The following is a 13748-nucleotide window of genomic DNA, read 5'->3' on the forward strand; positions in this document are numbered from 1 at the left end:
CGGGTAAGTGCTCTGGAAGCATTAGTCTAAAATTTTCAAAAGTACTTGGAGGAAGTTAAATCATATGACTGGGGGGCAGGGGGAGGGTGTTGAAAGATGTAAGCACCAACAGGTGTGTGCATTTGCTGAAGAGACCACTCAACTATTCAATAGCATCAATTCCTAGGAGGCAAGAACATTAGGAGGGGAGGGAGGAACATAACCCAAGGGTTCCCTATAAATAACTCTTTAATTGGAATAGAAAGAGAAACAAATGGTAGGAAAGTGTCTCTGATTTAGGGGAAGGTCCTGAAGGGCTGCTCTCTTTATCTGAAAACTGCATAGTAAAGATCTTGACAGCATGACCAAGATTTTCCAGGTGAGGATCTTTCCAAGAGCTCAGAAAATAATTTCTGAAAGGATAGAAGATGAGATCCTTCAAGGTTAGCAGAGGTTATCTATTTCCCTGTTGAATTATTTTTTTAAATATCCAAAACCAAAAATGCATTTCACAGAAAAAAAGAAAATACACATATCTTCTAAACCTATAAAAAGATGCTCAAGTTCATTCAGAATTAAATAAATGCATATTTGAGCACTGAAATATTACTTTCACTATCAGATTGGCAAAGATTTTTAAATTTAAGTACTGCAAGCGTTGGCCAGGGTGGGGGAAGCAAATGAGCAGTGCACATCATTGATGGGTGTGTAAGCTGGTGCAACGCTGTTGTCAGGTAATTTGGCAATCAGTGATTTTTCATTCTCTCTGACCTAGCAACTCTACTTCAAAGAAATTGTCCTACACTACTATGTATGCAAGGACACGTATATAGTAAGATTGTTTACTGTAGCTTTGTTCACGATAGCAAGAGACTAGAAACAACCTAAATGTCCATTGAGAAAAGACAGGTTAATTACATTTTGGTATACGTGGGCAATGAAATGCCATGCAGACTTATAAAAGAACTGTTCTGTCTATAATAGTGTGGAACAACAGCCAAGTTATATTCTTGAGTGTGGAAAAAAATCAAAAGGTATACAAGGTTATGTGTCGTATGTTCCAGCTTGTATTTAATAAGGAAGGGAGATATAGATGGAAGTTGTTGATATTAATATAGATATAGATAAATGTCCTGAAAGGCTGCTCTAGCAAACTGTAGTAGTTGCCTCTAGGGAGAGGGCTCAAGGGTCTATATTCCCTTTTGTACCTTTTTTTTTTTTTTTCCAAAATACTAGTGTGGTTTTTTTAAAGATTTGTTTATTTATTTTAGAGAGTGAAAGAGAGGGAGCATGAGTGGGAGGAAGGGGAGAGGGAGAGAGAGAGAGAATCCTCAAGCAGACTCCCTGCTGAGTACAGAGCCTGACGTGGGGCTTGGTCCCAGGACCCTGAGATCATGACCTGAGCCGAGATTATGACCTGAGCTGAGATCAAGAGTCAGCCACTTAACTGACTGAGCCACCCAGGCACTCCGACATAGTTATTTTTAAAAAATATTTGGGAAAGGAAAGGGAGAAATTGGGGGAGGAATCATTTCCTTGCCCTTAGAATTCTAACAAAATAGGGCGTCTGGGTGGCTTAGTCGTTAAGCGTCTGCCTTTGGCTCAGATCATGATCCCAGGGTCCTGGGATCGAGTCCCACATCGGGCTCCCTGCTCCACGGGAAGCCTGCTTCTCCCTCTCCCACTACCCCTGCTTGTGTCCCTGCTCTCACTGTGTCTCTCTCTGTCAAATAAATAAATAAAATCTTTAAAAAAAAAAAAGAATTCTAACAAAATAATACTGAAGCAAAGGAAAACTTTAGTTAAATAAAATGTTCACACAGAATGGAGAGTCCTTGTTAAATGACTTTTCTGGCTATCCAACATTAAACAAGACAATTCTTTTAGTAGTTTCAATCTTCACTGAGAATATTCATAAAAGGGGCGCCTGAGTGGCTCACTCAGTTGAGCATCTGCCTTCGGCTCAGGTCATGATCCCAGGGTCCTGGGACAGAGTCCTGCATTAGGCTCCCTGCTCAGTGGGGAGTCTGCTTCTCACTCTGCCTTTCCCACTGCTCATGCTTGCACATGCGCGTGTGCTCTCTCTCTCTGAAATAAATGAATAAAATCTTTAAGAAAAAAGAATATTCATAAAATATTTGAATTTATTCTTCTGTTTAGGGATGTCCTGTCCAGGGAATATAATGTAATCTTTCTTTGAGCATCTTGCAGTGTTTTGTGCTCACAGTTGTAAACACCACTTTTCATGACAGGAGATGAATCTAAACTGATTCTGGGGTCATCTTGTAAAAGTTTTATTGTTCCTCAGCACATAGAAATGGAATGTTAAAAAAAAGTCTTCAGGCTGATGAAGATTTTATAGTTAGTTGGATTTTAGCTAATTGAAATCAGACTAACTAGTATCACATAGAACCCAAAAATTTGGGGCACCTGGGTGGCTAAGTTGGTTAAGCGACTGCCTTCGACTCAGGTCATGATCCTGGAGTCCTGGGATCAAGTCCTGCATCGGGTTCCCTGCTCAGCGGGGGGAGTCTGCTTCTCCCTCTGACCCTCCCCCCTTCATGTGCTCTCTCTCTCTCTCTCTCATTCTCTCTCTCAAATAAATAAAATCTTTAAGAAAAAAAAAGAACCCACAAATTTAGGAACAGGTAAGATCCAACCCCACCTTTAGACCTGATACTAAGGTAGACTCAAAGAACAAAGAAACAGATGTCAACGTGGATTTCCACGAATTACAATCTTGAAGGGGTGATAAAAATTTATAAAAATTTACACATTTGAAGTAACTTGAGAAAAGTATCAAAGTAATAAATAATAGGTCATTTTAGGTAAATCAATCCTATAAAAATATTCTATTATGACTTCCAAGTAAGCCATAATATTTTGAAAATGAGTCATCCAAGGGAATATAACAAGCCTAATATTTTAGAGTAATTTCTTTTCAGAAAATACATGGTATTTACACTGACTTAGTATTGATTTCATACCAGTCATTCTACAGAATTCAACTGTTTAACAGGACTTCTGAGAAGGGCCCACCTTACAATGAGGTGTAAATCATAAACAGATGTTCTCTTTTTTTTTTTTAAAGATTTTATTTATTTATTTGAGAGAGAGAATGAGAGAGAGAGAGAGAGAGAGAGAGAGAGAGAGAGAGAGCACATGAGAGAGGGGAGGGTCAGAAGGAGAAGCAGACTCCCCGCCGAGGAGGGAGCCTGATGCGGGACTCGATCCTGGGACTCCAGGATCATGACCTGAGCCGAAGGCAGTCGCTTAACCAACTGAGCCACCCAGGCGCCCAAACAGATGTTCTCTTAAGGTGACTGGAAAGTATAGTAAAATTTTAGAACATAAAATTTTGTATTATATTTTACATAAAATATATTTTATATTTCTCTCCTAAGGAGCGGAAAAAACTGTAAGGCTTTGGGGCACTGTGGAGGAAAGTTGCTCAGGGCATCTGAAAAAATAATTGTTTTCAATTTCTTGATTCTTTCTGAGAGTATCTAGTGTAGGAACTAGCATACGGTAGTAGCTTCTCGATAAATGTTAACTGAATATACTGCACATGCTTAATAATAAATGCTTCTTGAATGAAGAAAAAAATATTCCACTTCATAAAAAACCTTTGTCCCAGCTTCCGTTCCTAAGCTACAGGAATCAAAAAAGGACTGTTGGTCACATTCCTGAAGGAAAGGAGATCATGTTTTGCTGATGGGGACAAGATTAATATCCACATATAATAGTCAGCCCATCTCCTGGGCTTTTGGTAATCAAAATCCAGGGTAAATTCTATTAAAACAAATAAGCTCTAACATCATCGTGTACCATCGTATTCTGCTGGAGCTTATTGTAAAAAAGGCAAAATCAAGAATTCCTACCCGAACAAGTTTTTCGGAATCCCCTCTCCATTTGCTGACAATGGTAGATGCAGAAATGTTAAAGAAGGTGGTTTTGCACTCCGTGGCCACAGCTTTGGCTAGTAAAGTCTTTCCTGTACCTAGAGACACATGGGGATAAAACATGAGTGACACCTGAGCTCCGTTCCCCTGCTCACAGATAGAAGTCAATCTCACAAGTGAAAAAGGAGGTGGTTACCCAGCGCTCATCAGCCGCCGGCCCGAATGAGGACAGATAGGGCAACTCATCCTCGGCACACACTTGATATCAAGACCAAAACAGAAAGATTCCTTTACCTGGAGGGCCATACAGCAGCAGTCCTTTCCAGGGAGAAAGGATTCCTGTAAACAGCTGTGGGTACTGTGGAAACAAGAAACAAAGATGAGGTTTGGCATCAGTACATCAGCCTGCACACCGTTAGCACAGACAAATGAAGGAAGCTGGACTGAAACACGGCACAACGCAGAGAGTCACGTCTTCCTTTTCTTAAGGCTGGCTGCTTCTGTTTACATCTTATTTACCCCAGTTTTACTTTCACACTTAATAGCCATGCCTGGCTTAATTTTTGTAGCTTTTTAAAAGAGCAATTTTTTTTTTTTTTTTTAAGGAAAAGAAAGGCATATCTAGGTACTTTCCCGCTCCAGTAGTTATTTCCTACATACATAACATTATTTCCCCCGGAGTTCTCTGTACAGGGCAATCTTTTGAATGTTGTGAACCAGGAATACCCTTTAAGATAAACACTAAAACCAACAACAAAGGTGTATATTAATAAAGCACAAAGCTATGGCAAAGCCTGATTTAGAAGTTGGGAACATTCAGTGCTGAATGCATTATGAGACAAGGACTCCAAACAGGACATGCATGGACTTCAGGGATTCTCTCTCATTAGTTCAAAATCAGACAGTCTAGAGGGAAGGGAGAGTTGATAGAGAACAAGGGAGAAGGAAAAACAATAGTAAAATTGTAACTAGCTACTGGTTTCTTGCTGATGCTAATGCCAAAATCTTGATGCCATCACATACAAAGGTTATAACACCATGGAGTTAACATATCCAGAGTTTCAATGAGATGTTCTGTCCTTTCCCAGGAAACTTATACTGTAGAGCCACTTAGAGGAAAGGGTGAATAAATTTCTACTAATTCTGAATGCCAGTATATTCCTTACCCCCCTGTCTAAACACAGGAAGAAAGCAGGAGAGACCATCCAAATTTATTGATTTTTGTCTCATTAGAATAGAAGCAACCAAAAATCAGGGGCTGCGTGGGCTCAGTGGTAAGAATCAATAGATTATTCAATACAATAAATGTGTTATCTTGACTTTGAGAGATCACAGAAAATGGTCACAAATTATCGGCAGCTCCTTCCACTGAGAGGCAGAGTATATTTCTGCCTCTCGGTAGAGTACATTTCTCCACCACTTGAATCTGGACTTGGCCTTGTGACCTTGGCCACTGAGACATTAGCAAATATAAGGAGAGACTTGAAAATATAAGGACTGTAATAAGAAGAGACATGAAAAATGCTGTTGGATTGGGACCTGCCCTTTCTGGCTTCTGTCTGGGAAGTCTGTGTCGCCACAGGAACTGGGCCTGCCTGCTGGAGGATGAGAGGCACGGCGACAAGGCTCAGTCGTCTTGTCTGTTCCAACTTTCCCAGCCACGCCAGTTGGTGCCGCAGACACGTAAGCCCAGCCAGTACCAGGTGGAAAAGATGAGCCCAGCCCAGACTGCCTACCGCCACAATTGCACACAAATAAATGATTGTTGTTTTAAGGCACAACGTTTTGGGGTGGTCTGTTATACAGCCAAAGCTATGTGGTATACAGACCTTCTCGTCACCACAGTCGTAAACCCGACACGGAACATCTTATTTTCCTATTCTCCTTCCTGTTTCATGACCCACTCTGCACGGAGACTTGTCGGGAAAAAGCAGTGAGCATAACATGGTGGCTTTACTGGCCAGTGCCCTGGAAGGGGCCGTCTAGTCTTTACAAAAAGTCAAAAGCAGAACCTCAGATGATGGGGGTATTGGCGGGGGGGGGTAAGATCTATAGAAATAAAGTGAGAGGCCCTCTCTTAGAGGAGGCCTTTCTACTATAAGAAGTATATTTTTAGGGAGGCAGGCTAATTTGAACCAATCTATGGTAACTGACAAATCATCTACATTAGAGTCTTAGATCTTAAATGATCACTTGAACAGACCTGCCTTGAACCAATATGTAACATGATTTTAAATCGACAGGGCCTTGGCACTCCAGTGTTTAACCAAATATTGTGACACAGGCAAAAAGTTAACTAGATGACAGAAGAACAGCCTGCCCTTCTCTTCCTGATGGGTGCATGACATACAGTTTGGCCAATGGATAATGAACAGGAACAACCCCCAAGAGGCTTCCCATCCTTACCCTGATAGGGTACACAACAGCTTCTTTGACTAACTGCTTGGCTGCATCGAGTCCGATAATGTCATTCCACTTTATGTTTGGATTATGGAGATAAATGTCCTGCAATGTACATTTGATCATTTTGTTAAAACTAATGTTTTCCTCCACAGCTGTAATAAACACAGGAGCAGCAGAACACTTGACTTACAATAGGACATAAAGTGCTGGTGATAAAAACTCCCCATATTAGATATATGTATATATATGCATTGTAATTATGGGCTAGTTCACCAAATGGATGCCATGAACATATTCCGTGTTTTTCCCTGAAGAAGAGATTGATGAGATAATATGGTACTTTTAAGAGGAAACAAAATCTCCTAACGATGGACTATACCTGTCTTCAGTCAATAGCAAACCATGCTGATTTATGACTGTAATCAAAGAAGCTACAGAATATGCCTTCAAATTACATTGGCTTTTACTGCAAAACAGAGTTCCCAGCCAGGGCCTGGCCTCGCTTGCTCCTTGATCTCGCAAATGCTTTCTTAATTTGTGGCCTAAAAGAGATAATGTTCCTCTGAAACCAATTTCTCTTTTTCCCTAGTGATCTCTCCCTACTTTCCATCAGGAGCAATTGCTTCTACAGAATTCAAGGAAGCTAACAAGCAAAAGCACAGTTTGCCCTCTGCTAGTGGAGCCCTGTAGCAACCATCTGGGGCAATCAATTAAGGTAGCTTTTACTGATAACTAATTTACAGGTTCCAAATTTCAATTCCACAGGACGCCTCAGAACAGCCACTCAGGGCCTTTCTCAGTAGGGGCAGTTCCAAGCATACTGAGTATCTAGAGTTACATCAGAAAAAGCTTCCTTTTAAAAGTCATTCTGAGTGACTACAGAACAATCTGGTAACTATTTTTATAGTCATTTAATTTTTTTAAAGATCTGTTTATTTGAGAGAGAGTGTGTGTGCACCTGAATGGAAGGAGGGGCAGAGAGAGAGAAAATCTTCAAGCAGACTCCCTGCTGAGTGCAGAGCCCACCGCAGGGCTCAGTCTCATGACCCTGAGATCATGACCTGAGCCAAAACCGAGAGTTGGACACTTAGCTGATTAAGCCACCCAGGCGCCCCTATATTTATCTAATTTTTAAATAATATACATGGTTCAAAATATAAAAATATGGTTTTTGGGGCGCCTGGGTGGCTCAGTCGTTGGGTGTCTGCCTTCGGCGCAGGTCATGATCCCGGGGTCCTGGGATCGAGCCCCACGTCAGGCTCCCTGCTCGGCGGGAAGCCTGCTTCTCCCTCTCCCGCTCCCCCTGCTTGTGTTCCCTCTCTCGCTGTGTCTCTCTCTGTCAAATAAATAAATAAAATCGTTAAAAATAAATAAATTAATTAAGTTTAAAAAATGTTTTTAAAGTATGTTTTTTCAATGCTGATGAGATGGTATACCCCCATCCCTGTCGCCCACCCTCCCACATCCCCTCCACCACGACTGACCACTTTTATTAGCGAAAATATTCATACGAGTGATTTTGGTGGTGCGTAATGGGCATGATCCATTGATACAGCGACAGAGAAAGGACTCCGTCTTCCAAAATCTTGGGAGAACGCCCCCTATTCAGATTGTGGATCTGCAGGATAGCCCACCACCCACTCACATTCTTACTACCATACTTTCTAAGGAAAAGCTTGGCACAGAGTGGGGACTCATCTACCTTGGAATTCAAAGCATCCATAGATGAGAGCAGTATTTCTTGCCCTCTTCTAGAGCTGACATTGAGTTCCACAGAGCAGTGTTTAACTTCCCAATAGGAAGTTCCTCCTTATAGCAACAAAAGTTATCAGTCATGAGGTGGTGATCTCCCCATCACTGTAAGCATTCAAGCAGAGACTGGATGACTACTTCCCATGGTATTGTAGAAAAGATGCTGGGTGGAATCATTTCAGACCACTTCTACTCTATAACTCTGTCATCACTAGTCATGTTGTCTTTTTGCAGAAACAGTAACGAGACTATTGATTTTTAAGGGCATAGAAATTTTTTTTTTCTCTGCTCTCCTTTGCATCCTAATTACCACGGCCTGGCTCAGACCTCGTCCTCTCTCACTAGTAATAACTCGAGAGCTGGTCTCCTCATCTCCATTTCTTTGATATCCAGCCACCACACTGTCATTAGAACAGACGAAAAACACATTTGAGTATCCCATTCTGCCGATGGACACCTTTCAAAGATTTCCCACGTCCTACAGGCCACTTCCAGCCCTGGGTTAGTGCTCACTGTGCCCCTTACTTGGCCTCTCTCTGCAGCCCCCTTCCCCACCACTCCTTGTGGCTCCTTGTGGCTCATTCGGCTCAAAGCTGTACAATTTCCAGGTGTATGTTATTTGGTCCAGAACCCTCCACCCTTCCTCTTGTGCATTTTCATGTGCCTATTTCTTGTGTATCTTCTTCCCTCATGCTTTCCCTACCCTTTGGCACAAAATACCCCTCCTTTATGTTCTCCAAGTGCACCTTACCCATGGGATGAAAGACTTCCATAGGCAAGGACTGTGTCTGATTCGTTCATCTTTGTGTTTCCAGCCCCCAGCGCGTGCTTGATACCTAAGAGGGGCAGTAACCGAGGCTGAACTGAACAGCCAGAGCTAGGGAACCCTTTTACTGTGGAATACCTGCGCATTTTTTGGAGCATATTAAACATCTCTCTGAGTCTGCTTGGCTTTCAGTCTTTCATTAAATATGAGATTGCTAGATATCAGATAAGTACCCTATAACTCAGGAATCTATCCTGTTTCCAAGGAACTTGCTCAAAGTCACATGGCTAGAAAGAGAAGGATGTAGAAATCAAATCCAGCTCAACTGATCCCAGAGCTGATTCCAGTCGTTAACCATGAGACTTCACTGTTTTTAAATTCTGGAGGGTAGGGAGGTGGGTCGGGGGATGGGGTAACCGTGACGGGCAGTAAGGAGGGCACGTGATGTGATGAGCACTGGGTGTTATATGCAACTGATGAATTACTGAACTCTACATCTAAAAGTAATGACGTACTATATGTTGGCTAGTTGAATTTAAATTTTTTTAAAAAGAAGAAATTAAAATAAATAAATTCTGGAGGGTAAACTTAAAAATCAGTAGTCCAGATGATAAGCTCTTTCCTGCTAATCTTGTTTTTCATGGAAATTTCCAATGATGAGGGCGCCTGAGTGGCTCAGTCGGTTAAGCGACTGCCTTCGGCTCAGGTCATGATCCTGGAGTCCCGGGATCGAGTCCCGCATCGGGCTCCCTGCTCGGCGGGGAGTCTGCTTCTCCCTCGGACCCTCCCCCCTCTCATGCCCTCTCTCTATCTCATTCTCTCTCTCAAATAAATAAATAAAATCTTAAAAAAAAATTTAAAAAAAAAGAAATTTCCAATGATGAAATCATTAGACTCCCAACATCTCTGTTTCTAGACTTTGACTGTTTAAACAAGACACAGGCATGCTCTTTCCTTCTCTAAGAGGCTTTCTTTCCTTAACTCTTGGCTCTGCTCTCAAACCTTTCACCTGTCCCTTCCCTTCTAAGTCTTTTTCCCTTTTGGTTTTCTTGGCCTCTGTAGTGAGATGGTGGGCTTTTTGTATTGTAATTTTATGATTCTATAATTTATTTATCATGCATTATTGTGCCTCTAAACAATATGAGTGCCTTTGCAAGTGAGGGCACTTTATAAATAAATGATCATATTTATTGTTATTAATAAAAGAAGCAGCCCACAATGTTCCAGGAGCCCCAATCCGCCTCCGTAAATTTGTGAATTGAATATCAGATCTTACCCGGCTCACCACGGCTGCCAATTCTCGCATCTCACTATTCATGCCAATAAATGCACTCAGAGGTTTCAACAGTCGTTCCTGACGATAGGAACAGAAAGCCTTACGTTACAATATTGCTCATAATTTAGAAGCAAAACGGGGCCTGGATCTCGGTGACGTAAGTGGTGGCAGGTTGCTGTGACCTTCGATTTGATCTCAAGGTTTGTCTGGACTCAAAATTATATTTCTGAAGTTCGTCTAGATGTTGGTAGTTTGCAAGATGAATATCACATCTTAGCCACTTACTGAGGGGTCGGGGTTACAGTCAAAGCTGTTCAAGCCAAGTTCGCTGGTTGCTCCTTTGATGGCATCTGTGAGCAGCCCTCGGAAGTCAATGATTTGGCCCTGAAAGGGAGTAATGGTTATTTACACCATTAAAACATGAGGGGAAGACTATCCCTAATAGCTCAGCTTCAGTCAGTCAAGACACCTTTATGTATCCTGATATGTAGGGCAAACTTAAAGTGGGGCTTTAAAAAGAACCTGCACTAATCATAAACGAGACGATTTCTTCAAGTTGGGCACTCTAGAAAAAAAAAAATTAAGTTGCAAATAAACTCTTCAGAGCGAAGTCGGTTTGAATGGAAATTCCCAAGCATTTTTCTGACACCACGCCCTCTGCTTCCTTACAGGTCCGCCTCCCCTACGTTGTCTGGTCCTTGGAAACATCCCCCGCACGGGAAGAACTCATTGACGTAGGAGTAACAGTAGCTCCCACTTACTATCATGTACGTTCTCCACTCAGTAGAGTCCCATCTAACAAGTGGCTTAAGGCCAGGATTCGAACCCAGATATCTGTCTTCCCATACTCCTCCCAGCACCCCCTTGCCTTCCCCGCAGGCAGAAGGAAAAAGGAAGGATGCGTGCAGAAACGGAATATTGGCAGCAGTCGCCAGCACTTACTGAGTGCATGTTATATGCCGGGCACTGTGCTAACACTCTCCACTCGTGATGTTTAAAGCACAAGCTGATTATTTCCATTTTCTAGATAAGAGAAATGAGGCTCAGCAAGATTGAATGACTTGCCCAAGGTCACACAGCTGGGAAAGTCTGAGCAGGGTTTTGAACCTAGGCAATCTGACTAGTGCCTTTAAGAACACCGTGCCTACTAAATTTGTAGGGGGGCTCAGGAACCCTGAAGCTAGGGGCCCTAACATGGCAATGATAGACCCATTTTGGAGATGGGCCCCTGGCCATATACCCTTGTTCAGTTTATGAACATTTGCAGTGCTAGGAAGAAAACCATCTACATTTTAACCCTGAGGACACTTCTGCTGGAAAGAGAACTTATAACCAGACTCCTTCAAAGGTTAAGTGCTGGGTTAAATAGTCCCTTCCTTGTGACCTGATCAGAAACAACTATTCATATCAACGTGAGATGTTCACAGGAGAAACCAGGGCCACAAAATTACTAGGCCAAAGTGGCCGAAAACACAATGAAAGTGGCAGAGGTGAACTGGGAAGTATTTCTCTGAGGGAGGCACTGATCTGAATGCATCATCTCCAGCGATCACCCATATAATGGAGGCCCTCCCAAGGAGCCAGTTCAGGCCAATGAGAGCTCCCTTCATTTCCAGGGAGATGCTCCCAGCTTCCCCTCCAAGCGCACACAGCCAGAGTCTCATTTACCCAAGAAGAGCTGGCCAGAGGTAAATCCGAAGTCCTGTAGTCTGAGAACTTGCCCAAAGAAAGAGAGATGGCTCTAACAAGAAATACAACCCCTGAAGTTATAATCAAGAGAAACCTGTTGATGTTGATACTGCTTCTTCGCATCTCCAAAGGACATGTGTTAACCTGCTTTTTGCCTACATCTACCCAATTAGTCTTTTCTATTTGAGCAGCTCTTATTTATGAATCAAGACACGAGGTTCATCATGAAAGGAGTAGAGATATCTAGTAGGGACAAGATCCACCCTATTTCAACTGAGGTTTCATGGTTCACGTGAAATGACAGTTAAGCCTAGAGCCACACCCCCAGGGAGACAAGGTGCCACCACTAGTCAACTACCACAGGCAGGGAGGAGAAAGATGAGTACTCCGCCATAACTCCTTCAATGATGCCGAACACCGACGTTTACCATTTCAATCACAGGATGTTTAAGCTGACAGTGACTTTGGAAGCCATCTCTTCCAAACTCCTGAGTTTACAAATAGGGAGACTGAGATTCTTAGAGATGGGGAGTTCCTTCAAGACCATTCATCCAGAAAGGAGATTCAGACCAGAGCCCCAGGGCTCTAATCCTCACCCAGTGTTCTTCTCAGCCCACCTCATAGCCAGGCTCTGACCATTCTATATTAGCTTTTCTGTTTGACAACAGTAACATTTTTTAGTTTTCATTTTTAGAAAGAAAAGGGATTTCCCCTTTTGGTGCTAGATTCATGAATTCCACTTACTTTTTGTGGGCGGACATTTTCTTCTCCACTGCCTTTGTTGATTCCTGATATACTCAAGCCAAAGTCAGCACTCTCCGCATGAGAATTAGTGACAGCCTCCTGAAGAAAGAGGAAGCCAGCGGGAAGTCAGCCATGGAAAGCAAGTTACAAAAGCCGGTAGAAACTGCCTATTCCCTCGTCCCAAATCACACACTGGATATCAGTTCAGTAGATGGGAACCCCATGTGAAATTCAGCCACTTCTGTGCAGTCCCAACAGGATGAGTTCGCTGGCTGCCTGCGCCATGTGGGAAGAGCTGTCGCTGGAAGCCATGGGCTCTGAGGAGCTTTTCCAGTGGAGGAAACCACGGTGCCTCAACCCAAACCCACTCCCTGGCTTTTCTCCTGTAACCAGAGGTGTTTGATGCTGGGAGTGGCTAAGTTTGGAGATGGAGCAGAGTCAATAGTCAACCAGCCACCTGTGGAATTCTCCTGCCCCACCTTCACCTCCCTTCCACCTGAGTTCAGACTACACTGGCCAGAGGTATACAACCTCTTTGAGAGTGAGAGATTCCTTCTGACAATTGAGTTTCATGATTATTCCTTTCTATCCCGCCGGGCATCTCTGACATCCAGTCTTCCCATTCCTTTTCCCAATTTCAATTGGTTCTCTTTCCTCTGAAACCTGGTATGTTTATCCCAACACAGGAGGTTCTAGGTATGGATCCCCTGAGTCAGGAGCCATTGATCTCACCCACCTGCTGGGCTCTCTTCTCTTGCTGCCCACCCTGTCCCCAAGATTGTCCAGTGTGGAGGTCCGGCGTGGGGACCGACCATGTGTGCTTTGGAGAAACCCAGCCATTCCTGAGACTATCCCTGGCCTAATCTGAGGAGCCCGGGAATGTGCTTTGGGACGGGAAGACTTGCCACCTACAGTTACCGCAAATGGGATGATTGAGCATTGTAGCAACCAGGCCCCCTGCTTTGACTGGGCCCAGGCCGAACCCCTCAAAGCCTGTCACCTAGCACTCTGACCAGAGGAAAGGCTAGGGGGAGGAAGGAGACCTCCCACTCAAATTAAAAAACACTGGGAAGACTAGAGATTTGCCTGTGGTTTTAATCCAGAAGAACATCTACAATTTAACAAAATCACACAGCATTTTAAAAACATTGTCCTTAAATAAATAAATGTGACTTTTTTCTTGGAGCTATTTCTCAGCCACCTGCAGTTTTACCAATGCCAAGCAAAGCTGTCCAGA

General features: G+C 43.0%; 1 protein-coding gene across 1 annotated transcript in view; it reads right to left on the reverse strand.

The window, feature by feature from the left end:
• The window catches only part of KATNAL2 (katanin catalytic subunit A1 like 2), a 37879-nt gene that overhangs the window by 19443 nt on the left and 4688 nt on the right, over positions 1-13748 (reverse strand). Inside the window, exons 4-9 of the mRNA XM_028098346.2 lie at positions 12512-12610; positions 10364-10462; positions 10079-10156; positions 6288-6386; positions 4176-4239; positions 3861-3979 (exon numbers count right to left, since the gene is read on the reverse strand). Coding sequence (XP_027954147.1) covers positions 3861-3979; positions 4176-4239; positions 6288-6386; positions 10079-10156; positions 10364-10462; positions 12512-12610 — 558 coding nt within the window. The remainder of the gene's footprint in view (positions 1-3860; positions 3980-4175; positions 4240-6287; positions 6387-10078; positions 10157-10363; positions 10463-12511; positions 12611-13748) is intronic.

The sequence above is a fragment of the Eumetopias jubatus genome, unplaced genomic scaffold, assembly GCF_037043125.1.
Source record: "Eumetopias jubatus isolate StellerSeaLion01/CBP00866 unplaced genomic scaffold, mEumJub1_p1.0 scaffold_16, whole genome shotgun sequence".
NCBI lineage: Eukaryota > Metazoa > Chordata > Mammalia > Carnivora > Otariidae > Eumetopias > Eumetopias jubatus.